The sequence below is a fragment of the Oryctolagus cuniculus genome, chromosome 6, assembly GCF_964237555.1.
Source record: "Oryctolagus cuniculus chromosome 6, mOryCun1.1, whole genome shotgun sequence".
Taxonomy (NCBI): Eukaryota; Metazoa; Chordata; class Mammalia; order Lagomorpha; family Leporidae; genus Oryctolagus; species Oryctolagus cuniculus.
Window position 1 is genome coordinate 167576896 of NC_091437.1, and position 23848 is coordinate 167600743.

The 23848-nt window shown below is 57.4% G+C and overlaps 1 protein-coding gene and 2 long non-coding RNA genes across 7 annotated transcripts in view; 2 read left to right on the top strand and 1 right to left on the bottom strand.

Moving 5' to 3' along the window:
* The window catches only part of ZNF623 (zinc finger protein 623), a 26555-nt gene extending 23093 nt beyond the window's left edge, over positions 1 to 3462 (top strand). For all 3 annotated transcript variants that reach the window (XM_070075592.1, XM_070075593.1, XM_070075594.1), the window contains one exon: positions 7 to 3462. In XM_070075592.1, the coding sequence (XP_069931693.1) occupies positions 76 to 1578 (1503 nt within the window). In that variant the 5' untranslated portion in view covers positions 7 to 75 and the 3' untranslated portion in view covers positions 1579 to 3462. The remainder of the gene's footprint in view (positions 1 to 6) is intronic.
* LOC127486505 (uncharacterized) lies at positions 2962 to 14204 on the bottom strand. 2 transcript variants are annotated; one of them, XR_011389365.1, is made up of 3 exons: positions 12917 to 14204; positions 12692 to 12824; positions 2962 to 3800 (listed from the first exon to the last, which is right to left on the bottom strand). It is a non-coding gene; the product is annotated as an uncharacterized lncRNA (long non-coding RNA). The 2 variants fall into 2 exon arrangements; XR_007913175.2 differs by having other exon boundaries at positions 12692 to 14204.
* Positions 14205 to 15381: 1177 nt separating this feature from the next.
* Positions 15382 to 23584, top strand: LOC127486506 (uncharacterized). Of its 2 annotated transcripts, XR_011389619.1 has the most exons (4): positions 15382 to 16229; positions 19836 to 19901; positions 20481 to 20604; positions 21739 to 23584. It is a non-coding gene; the product is annotated as an uncharacterized lncRNA (long non-coding RNA). The 2 variants fall into 2 exon arrangements; XR_007913176.2 differs by lacking the exon at positions 21739 to 23584 and having other exon boundaries at positions 15384 to 16229; positions 20481 to 21495.
* Positions 23585 to 23848: the final 264 nt, after the last annotated feature.

Below are 23848 nucleotides of genomic sequence, written 5' to 3' on the forward strand. Positions count from 1 at the left end.
TTTCAGATCTGGCACAGGAGCTGGTGAGCAGCGCTGACCTCACGGCCTGTCTCTGAAGATGAACGTTTGCGTGCGATGCTGTCAGACAAGCTCACGGTGATGGAGCCCCCTGCCCCTGCGTCTGACATCACGTTAGGAGAGCTTTTGGGAAACCTGGAAGGGCAGAGCCTGGCAGGTTCCCCCTCTCAGGAAGAGGAATTCAAGCAGGTGACAGTGACGCATTGGAAGATCCAGACGGGGGGTCCGGCCTCAGCGTGTGGGGAGTCAGGGCGGGGCCCTCTGCTGAACCCCGACCTGCTGCTACTCCCACCAGAGCTCGTGGGCGGGGGCGCCCATCCTTGCGATGTCTGTGGCGAAAGCTTCACGTTTGGCTCGGACCTCGTTAGGCATCAGACTTCTCACACTGGGGAGAAGCCTCACACGTGCGATCAGTGTGGGAAAGGCTTTGGGCAGCGTGCACTCCTGACAGAGCACCAGAGGCTCCACGCCGGGAAGAGACCTTGCGTGTGTCACCTGTGTGGGGACCGCTTCGCTCACTACGCAGACCTCACCGAGCACCAGCGAGCACACGCCGGGGAAAAGCCCTTCAAGTGTGCACAGTGTGGGAAAGCCTTCGGGCACAGCTCGGACTTGATCCGCCACCAGCGTGTTCACACCAGGGAAAGACCGTTTGAGTGCAAGGAGTGTGGGAAAGGCTTCAGTCAGAGCTCGCTGCTTATTCGCCATCAGAGGATTCACACCGGGGAGAGGCCCTACGAGTGCAACGAATGCGGGAAGTCCTTCATCCGCAGCTCCAGCCTCATCCGGCATTACCAGATCCACACGGAGGTGAAGCAGTACGAGTGCAAGGAGTGCGGCAAGGCCTTCCGCCACCGCTCGGACCTCATCGAGCACCAGCGGATCCACACTGGGGAGAGGCCCTTTGAGTGCAACGAGTGTGGGAAAGCCTTCATCCGGAGCTCCAAGCTTATCCAGCACCAGAGAATTCATACGGGGGAAAGGCCTTACGTCTGCAACGAGTGTGGGAAGCGCTTCAGCCAGACGTCGAACTTCACCCAGCACCAGAGGATTCACACTGGAGAGAAACTCTACGAGTGCAGCGAATGTGGCAAAGCCTTCTTCCTGAGCTCCTACCTTATCCGACACCAGAAGATCCACACTGGAGAGCGGGTGTATGAGTGCAAAGAGTGTGGGAAGGCTTTTCTCCAGAAAGCCCACCTCACCGAGCACCAGAAGATCCACACCGGGGACAGGCCCTTCGAGTGCAAGGACTGCGGGAAGGCGTTCATCCAGAGCTCCAAGCTGCTGCTGCACCAGATCATCCACACCGGAGAGAAGCCCTACGTGTGCAGCTACTGCGGGAAGGGCTTCATCCAGAGGTCGAACTTCCTGCAGCACCAGAAGGTCCACACCGAGGAGAAGCTCTACGAATGCCGTCAGTTTGAGAAGGACTTGAACTCACCGCCAGGCTTCCAGCACAGTCCCGATGCCCAGCAGGAGGGCCTTCCCGTGAGCACGGCCCCGCTGTGTTTGGGGGAGCGGCCCGTGGGCCAGGAGGACCCCCCAGGTGACCTGTGACACTGTCACTGTCCTGTGCAGTGAGAATGCTTGCGAGTCCGTGCAGCTGGGGTCCCTGTGGCTTCTGAGATTTGGATGTGCAAAGCGTCCCAGATCCCCGCCGGGCTGCTCTTGGAGTGGGCATTCAGTGTGCGGCACCTGGGACCCGGGTCCTCCCCTCCTCGGCCCCACACACCCTCAGGAGAGGCAGTGGGGGCAGGGGCGGGAAGGTCTGGAGGGAAGGTTTCTGTGTCTGTTCACCCTCCGTCCCAGAGCTATGCATCTTCTTAAAGGAGTGCTGCCTGCAAGACTGCGCCCTGGGAGGTCGGGTCGGAGAAGGATTCTCTCGTGTGTGGAACAGTGGTTGGGTCCTGTTACCCTTGGACTCAGCTCCGGGCCCCCGACCTGCTCCTGACACATTCAGCTGATTGTCCATCAGATTCCCCCGTGCTCCGTGCTGTTCCCTGCGCCCACCTGGGTCCTCCCGCTCACTGCTCAGGTTCGTCTCGGGCGCCACGTGTGGCACTGTGTTCTCAGGCCTGGCCCGGCAGCCGGCTTCTGTGCTAATGCTTGCTCGCCTCGTCGCTCGCTCGGCGTGCTTTGCTGCCAGAACTGTGTGTGCTGTCTCGTATCTGCGGTTCCTTGGGGACAGTGAGCACATTCAATCGCTTCTGTGTCCCCAGCGTCTAGCACATGGCAAAGTCCCCCCAAAAACAAGAAACCGCGAACCTGCGTGTCACTGGCGTTTCTCCCCCTTTGTCCTTTCTGTCTGCTGTGCTTCGTGTTGGCCGATTCTGCCAACTGCTCCTCCCCAGCTCAGAAGCTCGACGCTCGCTGGGCCTGCTGGCTCTGCGGGTGCTTCCCTTCGCGTGCCCAGACCTGGGGCTGGGCGCAGTGACCTGCGTGGCCTGTGGCGTTCTCACCACCAAGGGGCATGCAGTCCCACGCCCTGGGTAACGTCTTTCCCAGTGTTTCCAGCCCTGTCCCGGCTCCCGGCTCCGGGTGACATTTGCTTGAACATGTGTTGGTGTCTGTAAAGAGAGGTTCCAAGCAGCAGGGAAACTGACCAGTAAGACGCTGTTGATCTCGGGTCCCTCAGAGTGAAGCAGGGAGCACAGAAAGACCTGGGCTGGGGAGTTAGCTTTTTAAATCCGAGTATGTTCCTAGGTGAGGGGTCACCAAGCTGAGGTGGCTTCCTGAGAGGCCAGGGGACCCCTGGAGAAGAGAGAGCCCTCGGAGAGGAGATCTGCACCAACAGTGGCCTGGCCCCGTGGTCAGAGCAGGCGGGTTAACACAGTGGGGAACCAGCTAGCAAACTGCGAGTCTTTGCCTCTGAATTTGTGTCTGAATTTTAGCCAAAACATCCAGTTTGGAAATTATAGAAATCGATTTTTTGCCCAGGAGCACGTATCCTGGTCTTAATAAATTCCCACAACTCTAGAAACCTGGAGGGGCAGATAACTGAGCACACACAGAACACCATTTCTTGGAAACTGCTGGAGGTACTGCATGTGGTAAGGGATCAACAAACATATTTCACGTGGTCAGTTTGGAGAAATTGCCACAGCCTTACAACTGCCACACAGTCAAGGAAATAGTGCTCTGACATCAAGGTGGTCCCTCTGCCGTCTCCTGGTCAGTGTCACTTTCGCCGCGTTAACCACTTCCATCGGTCCTAGCTTTGGTTCTAGCAGCTCCTGACGCGGTCAGGTAGGGCGTCCTCTGTCTCCTGACGCACTTTGTCATGTGTTTAGAATCAGCCGGGCTTGGTGACTCAGTAGTTCTCCTTGCTGAGTAGTGTGCATCTTATGGATCAGCTGTCCTTTGTTCGTCCTCCCATGTGGAAATTTGGGTTTCTAGTTTGGGCTCTAAGAATAAAACAGCTGTAAGCATTGTGTAAGGGGATCTGTTTGCACATGTCTTTATTTCTCATCGGATTTCTGTTAAATGTCTGGTCCATTCAGGCAGCCATAACAAAACACCATACACTGGGTGCCTATAAACAACAGTTCTCAAGGCTGGGAAGCTCAAGATCAAGATGGTGGCCAGTTTGGTTTCTGGTCATGGCCCGTCCCTTCCTACGGGATGTCTTCTCACTGTGACCTCATGTGGCAGAAGGCAACTGGGAAACCTCAGCCCTCATTCACAGGGGCCCCCATCCCATTCACCGAGGTTCTCTCCTTGTGATCTGATTACTTTCCAACAGCTCCAGCTCCTGACACCATCACTTTGGGCAGTAGGATCTAAAGATACAAATTTTGGGGGGAACATACTCAGCCCATTGCAATAAGTGCATTAGTTTTGTAAAACTTAATTTCTTTAAAAGGCAGAATGAGAGTGAGGTCTTTGATTTGGTTCACTTCCTAAAAGCTTGGGTCTAGCCTGGGTCTAGCTCAGGTGAAAGCCAGGAGCCTGGGCCTCCATACAGGTCTTCCATGCAGGTGGCAGTGACCCGGGTACTTTGGCCATCAACCACTGTCTTCCCAGGTGCATTAGCAGGAAGCTGGATGGAAGCCGAGTAGTCAGGACCTGGCACTCTGATACGGTGTACAGGCATCCAGTTGGCCGCTGAGCCTGCTGTGCACAGCCCACCCTAATAAGAAATTGCCACGCAGCTCTGCATAGTGGGCATCCTGTTTAACACCCCTGCCCCAGTAGATGAGTGTTCCAGTTGCTCCGCATCCTTCCCAGCACTTGGTGTTGTCATTCTTAACGTTTAAGTCATGCTAGTCCATGATGTTGCTTTGTGTTTGCGTGCAAATGATGCTGCTGGACCCCTCTGCCTGCTGCTGTTCAGTGTGTTCTGTGGTGTGTCTTTTTGCTTCTGCCCCTATTGAGTGGGCTGCTTCTGACTGACTTGAAAGAGTCCTTTCCATGTTCTAGATGAAAAATTCCAAATCTATGTTATCATTATTTCCTTTTAGCCTTTAGTCTGCCTTTCATTTTATTAGGAGTATCTTGAAGATCAGTTTTAAACAATTTTTTAGGGTATTTATTTGAAAGAGTTACGAGACTGGGAGAGGGAGAAATAGAGACATCTTCATTCACTGGTTCACTCCCCAAATGGCCTCAACAGCCGGAGCTGGGCCAGGTCGAAGCCAGGAGCTTCCTCCAGGTCTCTCATGTGGGTGCAGGGGCCCAAGTTCTTGGGCTGTCCTCCCACTGCCTTCCCAGGTGCACCAGCCAGGAGCTGGACTGAAGTGGAGCAGCTGAGACTTGAACTGGTGCCCATATGGGATGCCAGCATTGGAGGTGGCAGCTTTACCCACTACACCACAGCACAAATTAGAACAAACTAATTCTGATTAGGTCCAATTTATCAAAGACTTTTTATAATGGCTTTTGGTTCTAAGAAACATTTCCCTTCTCAGAAGATAATATTTACTCTCATGTTTTTGGTCTGGACTTTTTAGAATACTAGCTTTCATATGGAGGTCTCTGACCGTTTTGTTTGTTTGTTTGTTTGTTTTTAATAGAAAGGTCTTTTTCTGTTGGTTCACCCCCAAGTGGCCACTATGGCTGGCGCACTGTGCCAATCCGAAGCCAGGAGCCAGGTGCTTCCTCCTGGTCTCCCATGCGGGTGCAGGACCCAAGGACATGGGCCATCCTCCACTGCACTCCCGGGCCACAGCAGAGAGCTGGACTGGAAGAGGGGCAACCGGGACAGAATCCGGCGCCCTGACTGGGACTGGAACCCAGTGTGCCGGTGCCGCAGGCAGAGGATTAGCCACAGCGCCGGCCTCTGACCTGTTTTAAGTAAGAGTATGAGTTGCTATGAGGGTCAACTTTTTCAGAAATGGGCCCAAGCTGTGGTGTAGTGAGCTAAGCCTCTGCCTGCAGAGCTGGCATCCTATATAGGTGCTGATTCTAGTCCTGGCTGCTCCTCTGCTGATCCAGTTCCCTGCTGTGGCCTGGGAAAGCAGTAGAAGATGGCTCAAGTCCTGGGGCCCCTGCACCCACATGGGAGACCCAGAGGAAGCTCCTGGCTTCAGATTGGCCCAGCTCTGGCTGTTGCAGCCGTTTGGGGAGTGAACCAGCGGATGGAAGACCTCTCTCTCTCTATATATAAATCTACCTTCAAATAAATAAATAAAATTTTTAAAAAGTGTTTCAGAAAAACTTGGGATACAAGAACCAAGTGCCAAAGGCAGAAGGGGCTCAGGAATAAAGTAAGGGGACAAATCCAAGGTTACATGGAATGTTCACTGAGGTGTTCGCAGAGGCATGGTCTGGGGTCACCACAAAACAAGGGTTGCAGGAGACAAAGGATTTCACGGACAGGTGGCCTGTGGCTGATAGAATGCACCTGATGTTTTAAAGTTTACAGCTCGGGCACCAAATGGACAGTGCTTACTGTAGGGCTAGGGGTAACCGCCAGGGTTACCTAAAGGGGAAGACGGTGTTTAAGTCCAGAATGGCAGCAGCCATGTCCAGCCGACTCCACCACATGCATTTTCTATCCATGTGGATGACTGACTGTTTCAATACCATTCCTTGAAGGACCATGCTTTCCCGAAGAGTAAACCTCAAGTTCTGGCCATATGAGTGGTCATGATGGACCGTATCTGTTCTATATGTAATCTTTACCACACTATGAACCTATGTTGATTATTGTAGTTTTATGAGTACTGAAGTGTTGCTCCCCCTCTTCGTGGAGGAACGACACAGGACCCTGCGCTGTTCTTTCGTCTGCTCGGCCCTCCCCAGGTTTGCTGCTGGTTCTTCCCGGGTTGGCTACTGTCCCTTCCACCTCCGTGGAAGGGCAGTTCCCCCTGGCCACATTCCCCACTTCCGCAGGGGAGCGGCACTCCGCCGGCCGGCTTTCTGGGGGGCTGCACGGGTGTTCCTTCAGCTAGATGTTCCCCTTAGATGTTCCCGGTGCATGCCGTCTCTCTCCTCCTTTATAGTCCTCCTCCGCCAATCCTAACTCGGCTGCCCACACGCCGAGCACGCCGCTCTCCTCCAATCAGGAGCAAGTCCTACAGTTTATTAGTTGAACTGGAGGCAGCTGTGCGGAAGCTGTTTACTTCTCTCCCAGCGCCATATTGTGGGAGAGCAGATGCATAGAATAAGTCTTAATTCCAGTAACAGTCTAGTCCGGTTTGCTCCCCACAGATCCCCCTTTCTTTTTATTTTTTAGCGTTGATACGCGCCTGTCTTCGGTGTCCCGCGGCACACACTCTGCTCTACTTGCTAGAGTTGCCACAGGCTCTTACAAGTCCTATCAGGCAAACCGAATCCGGGTCCTCTCTTCGCCATGTTGTGAGGAGGTTTTTAGGCGCTGATGCGTGCCTGTGTTCGGTGCCCTGCAGCGCATGCTCTGCTCTGCTAGAACTGCCTGCAGGTGCTTACAAAACCTATCAGGCAAACCAAATCCAAGCCTTCTCATTGCCGTATTGTGGGGGAGACTTATTAGTGTTGGTTTGTGCCTATCTTCGGTGACCTGCGGCGCATAAGCTGCTAGCCGCCCAGGTGCTCATCACCTCACTTAATCAGGCAGACCGAATCCAAGCTTTCTCATTGCCATGTTGAGGGGAGGCCTTATTTTTCTCTATTTCTCTATCTCCGGGCATTCCTATTTCTCCCATTTTACTTCTGTCTGCCAACATTCCCATTTCTCTCACTCCACTTCCAAACTTCTGTTTCTCTTATCCCTGCAGCTTCCCGGCTCTGCGCCGCTTCAGCCAGCGCCTCTCTCATCTGCGCAGCTTCCCGGCTTTGTGCGGCTTGGCTTCGCGCGCTCCGCGGTCTCCATGCCCTTCGCGTCTGCACCACGGCCTCGCGCCAGCCCCGTTCCCTATCTATTCACACCCCGTGCTCTCTCTGCACGCGGCGGCTTCCGCGAGTAACACAGCGTAGCTTACGTGTCCGCCACTAGCATTCAATCTAAGTTCCCCGGGCTAGCCTGGCGAATTCAACCCAGCATACGTCTCCGCCCCACGGTTTGGCTTCCCGTCCTTTGCTCCCCGGGCTAATCAGACGGATCCCAACCAGGCTCACGTTTCAGCTTCTGGTTTCAACTTTTCGCCCCCTATTCCCGGGCTAACTTGAGAACCCCAAAGTGGCTTTCGTGTCCGCCTTGGCCTGCCCCCCACGGCTTCAATTTCCCTAACATTTTTCTCTACCCGGTATGTTTCCCTAAGTTTTCTTCCAACAGTATTCCTCCCTCATTTCTCCTGGCCTCTCCCCACAGTCCGCATCCGAGTCTGTTTGTTCTAGCTTTCACTTTCGCTTTCGACCTTAGAGATTTCTCCCAGCTTCCCCCCGTAGCCGTATCCGAGTCTATGCCTAGGCTTTCAATAGCTTCTTCCGGCTCCTTTTTCGTCCGGCTTTTCCCTAGGCTGTTTGCTAGTCTCTCTCTCCGGTATTTTTCCCAGTTCTTCCCGTTCTTTCCCTCCTAGGTTTCCTATCCGTGTCAGGTTTCCTATCCGAGCTAGGTTTCCTATCCGAGTCACGGCACCATTATGTCGCTCCCCCTCTTCGTGGAGGAACGACACTAAGCCCTGCCTAGGCTTCATATCCGAGTCACGGCACCATTATGTCGCTCCCCCTCTTCGTGGAGGAACGACACAGGACCCTGCGCTGTTCTTTCGTCTGCCCGGCCCTCCCCGGGTTTGCTGCTGGTTCTTCCCGGGTTGGCTACTGTCCCTTCCACCTCCGTGGAAGGGCAGTTCCCCCTGGCCACATTCCCCACTTCCGCAGGGGAGCGGCACTCCGCCGGCCGGCTTTCTGGGGGGCTGCACGGGTGTTCCTTCAGCTAGATGTTCCCCTTAGATGTTCCCGGTGCATGCCGTCTCTCTCCTCCTTTATAGTCCTCCTCCGCCAATCCTAACTCGGCTGCCCACACGCCGAGCACGCCGCTCTCCTCCAATCAGGAGCAAGTCCTACAGTTTATTAGTTGAACTGGAGGCAGCTGTGCGGAAGCTGTTTACTTCTCTCCCAGCGCCATATTGTGGGAGAGCAGATGCATAGAATAAGTCTTAATTCCAGTAACAGTCTAGTCCGGTTTGCTCCCCACACTGAAGTCAGAGTGCTTCAATTTTTTCTTTTTTTTAAGAACTATTCTAGTTCCTTTGCATTTCTATGTTGAGTTTTTGTGTCAAGTTGTCAATGTCTACCCAAGAAAACCTCCTGGGATTTATAAACCGATTTAGGGACAATTGACATTTTAGCAATTCCAAGTTTTACTGTTCTTGAACTTGGTATATTATTTGATTTGTCTAATTCTACTCCATTTTCTTCAGTGTACAGGTCTGTCTCTTGTTAGATATTTCATTTCTGGGACCAGCAATGTGGCATAGTGGATTAAGACACCACCTGTAGTGTCAGTAGCCCATATGGGCACCAGTTCCAGTCCTGGATGCTCTGCTTCTGATCCAAGTCCCTGCTAATGGCCTGGGAAAGCAGCAGAAGATGGTTCAAGTGTTTGGGCCCCTGCCACCCACATGGGAGACCCAGTGAAGCTCCTGGTTCCTGGCTTTAGCCTGTTCCAGCTTTGGCCACTGCGAGTATTTGGGGAACAAACCAAAGTATGGAAAGATGTCTGTGGGGCCAGCACTGTGGCGTAGCAGGTAAAGCTGCTGCCTGTGGTACCAGCGTCCCATATGGCCACTGGTTCGAGTCCTGGCTGCTCTACTTCCAACTCAGCTGTCTGCTATGGCCTAGGAAAGCAATAGAAGGTAGTCCAAATCCTTGGGCCTCGGCACCCCCCAGGAGCATCTCTGGCTCCTGGCTTTGCATTGGCCCAGCTCTGTCCATTGCAGCCATTTGGGGAATGAACCAGCGGATGGAAGACTGACTCTCTCTTTCAAATACGTAAATATTTTTTAAAAAAATCTGTCTCGCCCACCCTCTGTGTAGCTCTCCTCTTTATTTAAAAAAAAAAAAAAAAAAAAAAAGGGAGGAGGAGGCCAGGAACAGCCAAGACTCGAACTGAACCAGCGTCCATATGGGATGCCAGTGTTGTAGGCAGTGGCTTTACCTGCTATGCCACAACACCAGCCCTGTAAATACATCTTAAAAAAATTTTGTTTCATCTTAAAAAGCTGTTGCAAATGATACAGGTTGTTTTTTTTTTTTTTTTTTTGACAGGCAGAGTGGACAGTGACAGACAGAGACAGAGAGAAAGGTCTTCCTTTGCCGTTGGTTCACCCTCCAATGTACACCGCGGTCGGCGCACTGCAGCCGGCGCACCGTGCTGATCCGATGGAAGGAGCCAGGTACTTCTCCTGGTCTCCCATGGAGTGCAGGGCCCAAGCACTTGGGCCATCCTCCACTGCACTCCCGGGCCACAGCAGAGAGCTGGCCTGGAAGAGGGGCAACCGGGACAGATTCCGGCACCGCGACCAGGACTAGAACCCGGTGTGCCAGCGCTGCAAGGTGGAGGATTAGCCTAGTGAGCCGCGGCACCGGCGGATACAGGTTTTTTAAAAAGCTATTTCCAACTATTATTGCTGGTATAGAAATGCACTTCTGTGGTGACCCGGTGTCCAGCAGTGTCAGTAGCTCCTTCCTATATTCTTTACCATGTTTACATAGATGATCATGTCATCTGCCAATCAGAACTTTATTTCTTCTTTGTCAGTTCATATGGACTTTGTTCCTTTTTCTTGCTTACTGTACTAAGCACGGCCTCTTGTAGGGTTTTCAGTACATACTGCTTTGGTTTTGTTTTGTTATCTGGGTAATGTTGCTGTCAAGAGTCATGAATTATTTTATCCACATGTATGTCCTGAAGTTTTTTATTTCTTCCTGTTTGATCCATTTCGCTAGTGAAATCCTGGGGTTCCTTTGTGGAAAGTTTTTTTTTTTTTTTTAATTACGGGTAATAGCCAGAATTTAAAATTTCTGCTTGGGGCTGGTGTTGTGCCACACAGGGTTAAGCGACTACCTTCGACGCCAGGATCCCGTGTCAGAATAACAGTTTGGGTCCCAGCTGCTCTGCTTCCAATCCGGCTCCCTGCTAATGCACCTGGGAAAGCAGCAGAAGACGGCCTGAGTGCTTCCATGCACACCAATCCTCTCACAATGAGATGGCCAGAGCTTACCTGATGGCTTTCCCATGTCACATGCAGAGGGTTTCTCTCGTGGAATTCTGTGTTCACGGAGGTGTGGTTGCTAATTGAGGGGTGGCTTTCGCTTATTATGCTCAGGACCCTGCCGTGTGTCCCCAGTGCTGGTGAAGGCGCTCTCCAGCATGTGCGTGGGGTTTTTCTGCAGTGTGAATTCTCATATACTTTGGAATGACTGAAGTAGAATTAATGGCTTTTCCACATTCATTATACACGTAGGGTCTCAGGTGTGAATTCTCTTGTGCTGTATAGTGTCTGGACTTTAGCAAAAAATTTCCCACAGTCACTACGTCAAATGTGTTTTGTCCAGTACGGTTTCTCTGAGGTCAGAAAGGTTTACAGAAGGCATTCTAATGGCACGAGTTCTCATCTTCCTTCACATTCGTAAGGCCTCTCAGTGAGTCCTCTGATGAGCACATTGAGGTTTTCCTTGGAACTGACATCCCATATGGGCGCCGGTTTGAGTCCCGGCTCCTCCATTTCCGATCCAGCTCTATGCTATGGTCTGGGAAAGCAGCAAAGGATGGCCCAATGCTTGGGCCCCTGCACCCACATGGGAGACCTGGATGATGCTCCTGGGTTTGGATCAGCCCAGCTCTGGCCATTGCAGCCATTCAGAGAGTGAACTAGCAGATAGAAGATCTCTCTAACTCTACCCTCCAAATAAATAAATAAATCTTAACAAAAATCAACTACCCAGTGGTAGAGAAATCCACTTGCTAGCTGCCCAGCAAAAGGATTTTGGATTCACGGGGAAGTGCTCCCTAGTCATCCCCACAGTGCCCGGTTCTAAAGGAAACTTCTGTGGGACCAAGTCCACCTCTCCATCCACTCCTGTGCTGAGGGTGACTCTTGCCACTTGTAGTGGGCCGTTGATGCCTTGCTGTCATCAACCTTGTTTTTTAAAATTGTCACCTGTACACTCTAGCTCCAATCTCATTTCCTACTCACAGCTCAACGTGTGGCTTCTCCCAACACTTCTGAAAATCTCCATGACAAGGCAACCAGATCCAAGTGGACTGGACAGTCTCCAGTCTGTCTTTCATTTGGTTTCTTGTTGAGTATGCCCAATGCTTTCTTTGGCAGGGGAGGGGGGAGCTGGCTCAGCTACATTATTCGCTGGAATTTATGATCTTGGGCGTCTGGACCTCAGATGCTTCATCTGAGGAAGAATGAACATAAATCTCGTGTCTATGCCTGGCGTTATGGGACAGCAGGTTAAGACCCTGCTCTCGGGCCTAGCATCCCATAGCAGACGGCTGGTTTGAATCCCAGCTGCTCTGCTTCCAATCCAGTTCCCTGCTAATGCCCCTGGAAGGGCAGCAGAAGGTGGCCCAAGTGCTTGGTCCCTGCACCCATGGCAGATCCAGGTGCAGTTCCTGACTCCTGGCCCAACCCTGGCTGTTGTGGCCATTTGGGGAGTGAACCTGCAGGTGGAAGAGGTCTGCCTTTCAAGTAAGTAAATACACACGCACACACACACACACACACACACGTCTTATCCTACAGGGGGTGGTGAATGTTAAGTGACATGACGTGTGTGAATCCTATCATCATCAAGCGTGTTTCTCCTGCCCTTGCTGAGCAAGCTGTCTGCAGTTCTCGTCGACCCTGCTGCGCCTGGCACTGCCCACCCAGTGTTCCTGGACTGCCCTGTCTCTGTGTACCCACACTAGAAGGCCCCCTGAGGCAGGAGCCCCAGACTCTGCTCCTCATAGCTCATTCTGCACGACGTCGTTTTTGGTTTTTTGTATAACTTACCAGCTTTTGTCTCCTAAGCCAGAACTGAATTTCCTCCAACGCAGGGACTCTGACTGCCTCATTAACTGCAGCTCTCTGAGTGTCTGGGGGTGAGGCTGGCAGGGGCTGACCCTCCCCCACTGGGGCAGCTTTGTTCAGGGAGAATTTGGCCAATTCTAGTTCATTCTCCCCCAGTCAACCTTACTCTGTGCTGCCTGACCGGGAGCAGGTTTTTCCCTTGAACTGTTGAGCAGCATCTTTAATTTCCCCTCAGGACAGTGTCCAACCTTGGCCAGCTTTCCCCTGGTGCTGGCTTGTGTTACCTGCTCACACTTGGGTCCTGGAGAGCCTAGTCAGTGGATGTCAACTCCTGAGTGTATCGGAATCGGTCAAGGAGTGGGCCCTGACTTGCCTGGAGGGGACACGCCAGGGCAGCACACACAGGGGGTGGAGTCCCTAAGGAAAGATGGACACGTGTGTTAGGGGAGTGGTCATCTTGCTGCTCACCCCCTCTGGCCACCGCCAACTCAGGAGGGCACTTTTTCCACCTGTTCCTGCCGACTCCACTCCGGGGACCCCTTTGCTGCAGCTGAAAGGGCAGCCCAGGTTGGGAGAGAAGAGGCTGAGCTAGGGAGGGAAAATGGGGTCCAGGAACTGTGGGTGGTGCACACTCAGTAGGCAGGTGCCACTTGGGCTGTGCACCCCAGGAGGAGCCACAGCGGGTGAGGGAGCTGTCGAGAGCCACGGGACGCCGCGCCGAGGGAGCCAGTCTCTTCCCTTCCATCTCTCCCTCCCGGGGTTCGTGTCTTCCAACAAAGGGTGCCTGGTTCCTAAGGCCCCCTTGCCACCGTCTTCATCTTGCCAGGACCACCACAAGGCAGACTTCTTCCAAGCTGCGTCCCTAGCCGCGAGCACCGTCAGGGCAGGGTAGGAGCAGCTGCCAGCAAGCAGCGCGGGGCACCTCGGGTTGCGGCCGCCTCACAGGTGCTCGCCTGCGCAGCAGAGGGGCGTGCTCCGTGCCCCTCCTTCCCATGCAGCTGCAGGTGTCGGCTCCAGACCCATGTCCAGATGCTCCCACGCGAAGCACATGGTCACCCCGCGCCACGGGGTCCCCACGTGCATCCGCCTCAGGAAGCGCAGCCGGCCCAGGCCTGAGTCAGGGCACGCCCTGCTGCAGGTGTTGGCGCCCAGCACCCAGCGCCTGGGGCCTCGGCGAGGGGTCGGAGTGGACACAGGCTTCGACCGCCCCTGGGCCCGCACCAGCATCGGGGAGGCGCGTGGGGAGGGCGGGCACGTGGCGCTGTGTCAGGCAGGCAGATGCTGAGTGGGCAGGGGCCCCACCCGGGACTGCGGGCCTTGCGGTTTCGCGTGCGTTAGTCTCCCGGCGAAACCAGAGCCCTCTAGTTGACAGCCACGTGCGCAGAGAGAGAGGCCAAAGGAATGCAACGGCCAGACGTCAGTCACGCATGCAGTCACCGCCGCATCGGGTCAGCTCCGCTCCCACGTGAGGCAGCGCAGTCCCAAATCGTGAGGAAGCGGTGCCGCGCGCACTGTCGCCCGGCTGGCCCCACGGAACGGCGATGACCGCTGCGCCGCTGCCCCCACGTCCGGCCCTCAGACTGTTGCTGTTCACTGCTCCCTTGCGGGGAGAAGTGGTGACGCGTGGGCGGCGGCTCTGGGCGGGAGGGCGTCCGGGGGCCGCTCCCGCTCCGTCCCGCGTTAGCGCGAGGCCCGCAAGTGGGCCCGCGGAGCTCGGAGCCGCTGCTGGGCGCGCCTGAGAGGCCGCGACGCTAGCGCTCCGCGGGCGGGAAAGTGAGGCTGTGAGGGGCGGGGCTGAGGGGCGGGGCTCTGAGGAGGGAGCTCTGAGGAGGGGGCTTGAGGGACGGGGCTCTGAGGAGGGGCTCTGAGGGCGGGGATGTGAGGAGGGGCTCTGAGGGACGGGGCTCTGAGGAGGGGGCTCTGAGGGACGGGGATGTGAGGAGGGGCTCTGAGGAGGGGGCTCTGAGGGACGGGGCTCTGAGGAGGGGGCTCTGAGGGACGGGGCTCTGAGGAGGGAGCTCTGAGGAGGGGGCTTGAGGGGCGGGGCTCTGAGGAGGGGCTCTGAGGGCGGGGATGTGAGGAGGGGCTCTGAGGGACGGGGCTCTGAGGGGCGGGGCTCAGAGGGACGGGGCTCTGAGGGGCGGGGCTCTGAGGGCGGGGATGTGAGGAGGGGCTCTGAGGAGGGGGCTGTGAGGGGCGGGGCTCTGAGGAGGGGGCTGTGAGGGGCGGGGCTCTGAGGAGGGGGCTCTGAGGGACGGGGATGTGAGGAGGGGGCTCTGAGGGACGGCGATATGAGGAGGGGCTCTGAGGAGGGGGCTCTGAGGGACGGGGATGTGAGGAGGGGGCTCTGAGGGACGGCGATATGAGGAGGGGCTCTGAGGAGGGGCTCTGAGGGACGGGGATGTGAGGAGGGGCTCTGAGGGGCTCTGAGGAGGGGGCTCTGAGGAGGGGGCTCTGAGGAGGGGGCTCTGAGGGACGGGGCTCTGAGGAGGGGGCTCTGAGGGACGGGGCTCTGAGGACGGGGCTCTGAGGGACGGGGATGTGAGGAGGGGCTCTGAGGGGCTCTGAGGAGGGGGCTCTGAGGAGGGGGCTCTGAGGGACGGGGCTCTGAGGAGGGGGCTCTGAGGAGGGGGCTCTGAGGGACGGGGATGTGAGGAGGGGGCTCTGAGGAGGGGGCTCTGAGGGACGGGGATGTGAGGAGGGGGCTCTGAGGGACGGGGATGTGAGGAGGGGGCTCTGAGGAGGGGGCTCTGAGGAGGGGGCTCTGAGGGACGGGGATGTGAGGAGGGGGCTCTGAGGGGCAGGGCTCTGAGGGACGGGGATGTGAGGAGGGGGCTCTGAGGGACCGGACTCAGGAGGGGGCTCTGAGGAGGGGCTCTGAGGGGCGGGGCTCTGAGGGGCGGGGCTCTGAGGAGGGGCTCTGCGGGACCGGGCTGTGAGGGGCGGGGTTCTGAGTTACCGGGCTCTGAGGGGCGGGGCTGTGAGGGGCGTGGTCTCAGGGGCGGGGCTCTGAGGGGGCGCAGCGTGGCCCTGGAGGTCCTGCCGGCCACCGCGGCTCCACCTGGGGGCACGATGGAGGGAGGTGGGGAAGTAGAGCCCGCGGTGCTGCTCCGGCCCCTGCTGCCCCCGGAGCCGCAGGAGCCCGGGGAGCCGCTCCCGCGTCCCTCTGGGCCCGTGCGGTCAGGAGGGCGGGCGCCTGCTCCCGCACCACTCGGCCGAGTCCCTCCCTGTCAGCTTCCTCCCTGCCAAGCGGCGCCGCAGTGGTGACCCGCCCTGCTCTGTCCCGCTCCGTGCCCAAGGGCAGCGCCTCTGGGATCACCAGTCCTCCCTTCGGCCCTGCCTCTTTCTGGTCAGCTCAGCAGAACCTGCTCCGGCTGACCGCGGGATGGACACCTTGACCTGCGCTGCGACCTTGTGCTGTGACGTCACAGCAGCCCACGTGGCCGTCTGAGAACTCGACGGACACACAGATGCGGCCCCCACAACCACGTGCCTTCGCAAGAGAGGAGAGCCCGCGGACATCACGGCAGCGGGACAGCCGGGCGCCACAGCTCAGCGTCGCCGCCGTCCCACCCCCGCTCCGGCCGGGGCAGGTCCCGCCGGGGCCCCGGGCTGCCCGAGGGGCGGCGAACGGACACGGCGGGAGCAGCCCGCGGCCCAGAAGCCGCCCTGGCGCTGGTGGCCCGAGCGCACGACAGCCGCGCGCGGTCAGCCGGGGCGTGCACCAGCGAGGGGCCGTCAGCCGCTTCCGGCTGCTGGAGAACGACTTCCGGTCGGCAAGTTTGTGAAAGGGAGCTGCTGCGACGCCGGGGGACGCGGCCGGTGAGCGCCCCCCGCCTCAGGTGGCGCCCCTGCCCCACCGTCCCCCGGCGGCCTGCAGCCAAGCAGAGCCCTTGGCGCTGCGGCCTCCCCGCGTGCCCGGCTGGCGCCGCGCTGCCCTTCAGCCCCCAGCCCACCTCTGCCCGCGCCGCGTGGGTCCGCCGAGGCTGGACTCTCCCTGCACTGCCCTCGCGGTTCAGGAACAACCTCCACGGCTGTGTCGCGCCTCCGCCTGCGCGGCCCCAGGGAGATCCGGACCCCTGGACGGCGTGCCCAGCCGCCGCCCCTCGCTGTGTTATGCCCGCAGTCCGTGGTCCCCCGAAAATCACACCACCAGAGACGGAAGTTGAAGCCAGTTAGCAGGGTCGTTATTATTACGAGTTCGAACCCGGGCCTCCCAGTGCCTCCAGGAGAGGAAGCCCCAGCCCGATTCTTACAGAGCTTTTATTATCATGTCCAAGCAGGCTTTAGGGGAATGCTATAGATCAAGTTGACACTTCAGATAACTTCCAGGGTAGGGGCTGGTTGTTATCTAAAGCTTTAAACCTCCCTTTACATTCCTGGACCCGGGTCAGGGTAGGGTCACATCTGGCCAGATGGAGGGAAGGGGAGTGTATGATCGCGAGTGCCAGGAATGGGCAGTGGTGCGGGTAAAATAATGATAATATTTTAGTAAAAGCCGGTTGTGCAGGTTTTTTCTCAGCTGCTCCCCGATGCCCGTGCACCGGGCCCTCCAAGGCGGTGCCCTGCACAGTGTCCCATCCAGGAGCCTCTTCACCTTGGCCACCATCCTGCCTACCCCTGTCCCAGCTGCCTTCTGGGGTGGGGGGAGGTCCGGGTGGTGGGCTCGTCGCTGTCTCCCCCTCACCCCCATGCTGTCTTGCTGCCCTCGATCTCACCATGAAGGGGTCTTTAAAAATTATGTTATTGTTTTTAAAAGGTTTACTTATTTATTATTTGAAAGGCAGAGTTAGAGTTGTGGGGGAGGCTGAATCCGGAGAGGCCTAGAGGAAGCTTCCCGAGCCTGCCTGGAATTTGAAAACCTGCCTTTAAGTTTCAAATCCCTGGTGGCAAACACCCCAGCCCCAGGGCGCTTCTGCCTAAGGATCATTAAGGTGGTACAATAGGAATGGCTATTTTGCATCGCATCACCCACCCCTTGCCCGCATCCGCTCTGTACCTCAGCTCTGTGTACACCTCCCTTTTACAATACAGTGAGACCCTGCCTCGACTGGGCTCCACACCGCGCCTGATTGTCCCCCGGGTTTGGGGAAGGCTGAGTGGTGGGTGGTGGGTGGCGCACTTGCCCTCCTCGGTCAAGGCAAGCTGCGGGCAGCCTGCCTAATTCTCCGGCGGTGACGGTGGCGAGGAACAGTCACTGCACAGAGTCAGAGGCAGAGAGTGAAAGAGGTCTTCCATCCAAGGCCTATCCAAAACTGGGAGCGAGGAGCTTCTTCCGGGTCTCCCACACGGATTTAGGGGCCCAAGGACTTGGCCATCTTCTACTGCTTTCCCAGGCCACAGCAGAGAGCTGAATCAGAAGTGGAGCAGCTGGGACTCGAAACTGGTGCCCATATGGGATGCCAGCACGTCTTTACCTACTGTGCCACAGCGCCAGCCCCAAAATTTGTTATTTTAAAAATGATTTACCTGGGGGCCAGGGCTGTGGCGCAGTGGGTTAAAACCTTGGCCTGAAGCACAGGCATCCCATATGGGCACTGGTTCTAATCCCTGCTGCTCCTCTGGTGATCCAGCTCCCTGCTGTGGCCTGGGAAAGCAATAGAGGATGACCCAAGTCCTTGGGCCCCTGCACCCACGGGGGAGACCCGGAAGAAGCTCCTGGCTCCTGGCTTCAGATGGGCACAGCTTCGGCCATTGTGGCTGACTGGGGAGTGACCCAGCTGAAGAGCCACTCCTCTCCGTCCCAGATGAAGTAACCTTTGTCCTGCTTAGTGAGTTAATTCTTAGAAGTAGCCTTTGCCCCACTTGGTGTGCTAGCTCCTAGAAAGAGCCCCAGGCACCAGCTGTCACTGGAGATGTGGTTCCAGCAGGAGCCCCGCCTCGAGGCTTTGCGATAACTCCTAGTTGCAGAGCTCCTTCTGGCGAGCAGCAGATGTCCCACCCTAAAGTCTTACAGCGACTCCTGCGATAGCCAGAAACATTTTCCCGCCACTAACCCCCTCATTTAAATCCTCCAATCAGTGTGTGAATCGTGTGTGTATCATTTAAACCCTCCAATTAGCGTGTAAATTGTGTGTATTAAGTAAATTGTGTGGTTTTTCCCTTTAAAAATGCTCGTTAACAACTGTTCGGAGCTGCTTCTTTGGATGGCTTTGTGCTGTCGAGAGGCCTGTCTGCGCAGATGTTGAATAAATCCTCTTGCGTGTTGCATCTACTGGTTTGGAATCTGAGTCTTTGGGGTGCGCATTTCGACGTGTCGGGATCCTAGTTCAGGAACCCAACACAGCGGATGGAAGACCTCTCTCTCTGTCTCTCCTCTCTCTGTAACTCTGTCTTTCAAATAAATAAAATAAATCTTTAAAAAAAGAGATTTATCTAAACAATTGAGAGACTACTTCCATCTACTGCAAGTTCACTCCTCAAATGCCCACCACAGGGCTGGACCAGGCTGGAGCTGGGGGCAGAAGTGCCTTCTGGGTCTCTCAGGTGGGTGCAGGCAGCCGATGTTGAGCTGTCCTCTGCCTCCGGGGATGCACACCCCAGCAGGCAGCTGACGAGGGACTCACCCTCAGGCACTGTGGTGTGGAATTGGGGTGTCCCAGGCAGGGTCGTTGCAAGGCCTGCCTCTGATCTTATTAAAATGCAGTGTATCACAGTATTCTCCCATATTACACTCTTTACTGCATTCCCTATTTTTTTTTTTTTAAGATTTATTTTATTTATTTGGAAGAGTTACAGAGAGAGGTAGAGACAGAGAGAGAGAGGCCTTCCACCTGCTGGTTCACTCCCTAAATGACCACAATGGCCAGAGCTGAGCTGATCCGAAGCCAGGAGCCAGGAGCTTCTTCTGGGTCTCCCACACAGATGCAGGAGCCCAAGGAGTTACACACACAGAAAGAGAGGCAGAGAGAGAGAGAGAGGTCTTCTATCTGCTGGTTCACTCCCCAAATTGCTGCAACGGCTGGAGCTGCACCTATCTGAAGCCAGGAGCCAGGAGCTTCTTCTAGGTCTCCCACATGGACACAGGGGCCCAAGGACTTAGGCCATCCTCCCTGCCTTCCCAGGCCACAGCAGAGAGCTGGATCAGAAGTGGAGCAGCCAGAACTCGAACCAGTGCCCATATGGGATGCTGGCACTGCAGGTGGCGGCTTTACCAGCTCCGCCACAGAGCCAGCCCCAGGGACAGGTGTTGTACACGGCACTCGGCTGTCCCCATTTACTGGGAGTGATACTAGCCCCTCCCCACCACCTCTGGACTTCCACCCAATCATCTGGTGACTTGGTGGTTTGGAGCCAACCCACGTGTGTGTGTGTGTGTGTGTGTACACGTGTGTGTAGCTGCGTCTCTTCACTGGGTAGGTGGGGGCTCCTGGGCCAGGGGGGCTGCTCAGTCTGGCTGCTCCCTCTCTCTCTTCGTTGCCTCCCTAGGTTGGCTGCTCCAGCACCTCCGTTTCCCTAGGCAGGACAGCCACCTGTCCTCTGGATATATCCCAGGTAAATCAGCTGTCACTGAGCCAGGCCCTGGCCCAGGCACGCCAGGGGCCAGCAGGGGTGTCCTCTGGTGACCCTTCACCCTCTGCCAGCCGTGTTGTTGCTAGTTCTCTTCCATATGGCAGAGCAAAAAAAAAAAAAAAAAAAAAAAAAAGGAAATTGGATTGCTTTGCATGAGGAGCAGCACAGACGTTAGGCGGTCTGGAAAGTGCGCCTGGTCTCAGGTGCTGTCTTAGTCGCTGGAGCTCAGGAACAAAGTGCCAGACGGTGGCTTAGCCCCTGACAGCTGCTTTCTCTGTTCTGCCACCTTTATGCTGTGGCCTCACGTGTGTGGGGACCCCAGGGAGCCCTGTGGCCACTCCTGGAGGGACATCCTGGTTCATTAGCAGCCCCTCTCCAACCGCAGCCGCAGCCGCAGCCGCAGCCGCAGCCACAGCCGCAGCCGCAGCCACGCTGGGGTGGTGCCCGGAGCAAGCGCTTCCCAGTCCTGTGGCCGTGGGTTTCTTGGGTTTCCTCCTTGGAGACCTCCCCCGCCCCGAGAAGGCTTGGGTGTCCGTTCTCCACGCGCTCTCTGTGTCCCAGGAGCCAGTGACCTTCGAGGACGTGGCGTCCGCTTCTCCAGGGCAGAGTGGGAGTGTCCGGATCCTGGCCAGAGGGCTCTCCGCCGGGACGTGATGCTAGATCCCTTCAGGCTCGGCTGTGCCAGGTAAAGGCTGCACGCCAGCCTCTGGAGCCCTCTGAGCCCAGTGGAGGGGCTCGGGAGCTGGGAGTCCGGCCCGGGGGCAGCTCCATCTTCCCTCCCAGACCCTGCCAGGCCCTCGGTGGACATGGCACCGGCAGGTGGACAGCATCCAGACCCCTTGTTGGCCTCTCTGTGGCAGCTTCTTCAGGGCTACCCTGAGGGCTGGCCTGGCCACTGGTCTACTTTATGCTGACCCCAAGCTGCTGGTCTGAGCTCCGACCTTCGCTTTGGCTCTATGCAAACACAATGCTTTTTCTTTCTTTGAGAAGGGTTTTGTGGCTGCAAACCAGCCCTCCTCTCTTCCCTGGAACAGTGGAATGAGCCATGGGTTTCCCTCCTCCCCGCAGAGGGAGAGTGGACAGCAAATGGCCCATGAATTAGAGAGAGACACATGGCTGGCAGCCCCGCTCCGAGGCCTGCCGCGGGGTGACGCGGGAAGCTGTGCTCTGTGGCCGGGCACTGTCCTGTCGAGCTCCTTGTGGGCGGGTGCCTGACCCTGCCCCTGCTAGCCACCTTGGGGCCCCAGGTGAGGTTGCAGGCGTGAGGCTTCCTCCAGATGAGGACAGGCCTCTCCCCGGTGCGCGCCGGCTGCTCTCTGCGAAGGTTCCACTTCTGCTCGAAGGCCTTCCCACAGTCACCGCAGGCGTAGGGCCTGTGCTCCGTGTGCACCTTGCCGTGCTGGGCCAGGCGGTCCTTGAGGCCGAAGGCCTGGCCACACAGCTCACAGCTGAAGGGCCTCCCGTGGGTGTGACCCTTCTGGTGGTGCAGCAGGTTTGACGCCCACCTGAAGGCCTGGCCGAACTCGAGGCACTCCAAGGACCTGGCGCCCATGGGCAGCAAGCTGGCGGTGGCCGCGTGTGCACCCTGGCACCAGGCCGACGACCGCAGGGTTCCCGCCAGCCCCTGTCCCGGGCGGCGTGGGCCCGCTGGTGTGTTCTGCAGCAGCTCCGGGGAGCCGCGCGCTACCCTGGCTCAGGACGAAGCTCTCCCTGAAGCCACCTCCTTCCCCGGCGCTTCCTTGCACGTGGACTTTCTCGCGGGCCCACGGGGGCTGATCACTGGCTCTCCTGTGGTCAAGGGATGTCCTCGTCCCTGCAGAGGAAAACCGACAGCTCCCGTGGGGCTGGGGCTTGTCTGTGGGAGGCGGCAGGGCAGGAAGGGAAGCTGCCGGAGCCACAGCCAGGGAGAGGAGGGAGCATGCTGGGCCTTCAGAAAGAGCGGGGAAGCCGAGCACGGCTCTCAGCACACCGCACCGGAATAAAGCCACGTCTCATTCTGCTCCTCCCTGAGCCCTGTGGCGCCATCAGCAAGCTCAAACCTCCGAGTGGGAAACCAAGGAACTGAGACCCACACCCACGCAGGCAGGGCCGTGTGCTCTGGCCTAGGGGTAGGAGGGATGCCGGGTCGCTGTAAATGGCACCCGGGGTCTGTGTGTGCTTCCCGCTGTAGTCGCAGAGACCGGCCGGGGCGACCAGGGCGCATCCTCTCACCCTGCCCCTGCCTTGGGGCCAAGGAGAGCCTCAGCCACCACCGGAGGAGCCTGCGCCTGGCAAAGAGGTCTACGCGTGCGAGCGCTGCGGCAAGGCTTTCGCTACCTCGGCTTCCTCACTCGGCATCAGAGAACTCACAGGCACGGGGACCCGTGGAGGCCCCTGCATGTCAGGCCCTGGGGAGGAGCTCCCGGGAGCAGCCACTCTGTTCGGCCTGGAAAATCCAGCTAGAATCACACAGAGCCAGGGTGCCCAGCCCCTGGGAGGCCACAGGACCACCCTCTGCTCTGGGCCCCCATGCAGCAGGCCCTCCCGATGGGCCCAGGCACTTAGTCTGCCCCGACTGTTCCTTGCCTGCACCCTGATTTCTTTACTCCCCGGCTCTTTGTCACTCTGTGTCGCCCCCTTTGCTCTCCTCTGTCTGGTTCAGGGACCCTTCTGCCACCTGCAGTGGTTAGAAAACTGCGTTCTTGTTGAAGGATTGGGAAAGACCTGAATTAGCGACCCTGTGGCCAGCATGCTCCGTGCGTCGGGAAGCACCCAAGGTGTGGCAGCACAGGGCCAGGACAGTCCCATGAGTGAGGACAGTCGCACGTGTGTGTGAGGACCACGTCTGGGGGAGTCGTGCGTGTGTGTGTGTGTGTGTATAAAAACTGTATAGTGTGTGAGAACCCCGTCTAGGGGGACAGTCATGCATGTGTGTAAGGACCACGTCTGGGGGACTGTCATCCGTGTGTGTGTGTGAGAGACAACCGCATCTCGGGGGACAGTCACACGTCTGAGGACCGAGTCTTGGGGACAGTCATGCATGTGTGTGAGGGCCACATCTCGGGGAGAGTTGGGGGTGTGTGAGGTCCGTGTCTCGGGGACAGTCGCACACATGTGAGGATGGCATCTCGGGACACTTGTGCACGTGTAAGGACCATGTCTCGGGGTGCCGTTCCTCTGTACAGCCTCTTGAACAGGAAGTGACTCCTGGACGTTGGGTCTCCTGCCTCTGTGGCTCGTATTCATGACCACATGGATCTGCCCAAGTCTCTGGTCATGGGCACCCTGCCTGGGGGTCTTTGCACCAGGCAGAGTGGCATGGCAGTGCCCTGCTGAGGGCCGGAGGCCCGCTGGCGCCTCTGGGAGCTGTGGGGGAGGGCACTGGGGACTCAGCCTGGCTCGTGAGGCCAGACGCTTCTCCCCAGCCCTGCGTGTGCACTGGGCTGCAGGCCCTAGGGACAGGGCCTGCTCAGCCTTGGGCCCCTTACTTTTAGGGTCTTTTCTTTCCATATGCAGGACCCCCAGGGCAGCTGCAAGTGTGCCGATGCTGGGGTAGGTCTGAGCCATGCGCTCGCTCCACAGCTGGAGATTGGACGCTGGCCACGCCTCTCAAAGCGGCACATCTGATGGGGTCTTTGAGCTGCAAGGCCAGGAAGTGGTGGCGTGCAGCGGCCCCTCCCTGCGGGGTTGATCCCCAGGTTCCAGGTTATCCACAGCTGGTGAAGGACTGCACATTTGCTTGTTTTTAAAGAATTCCCTAACATGTGCACGGAGCGGTGGAATTAGAAATGAGTTTCCCACTCTGGGGAAGCTGCGAGCCACGTGCCTGGGGAGGGCACAGGCTGCAGGACCCGGTCTGAGCACACTAAAGGTGAGAGGTCATCTTGAGCCCGCCTGGCAAGTGGGACCATGGAGTGGGTGCTGTGGGCAGGGTGCAGTAGACGGGTGTG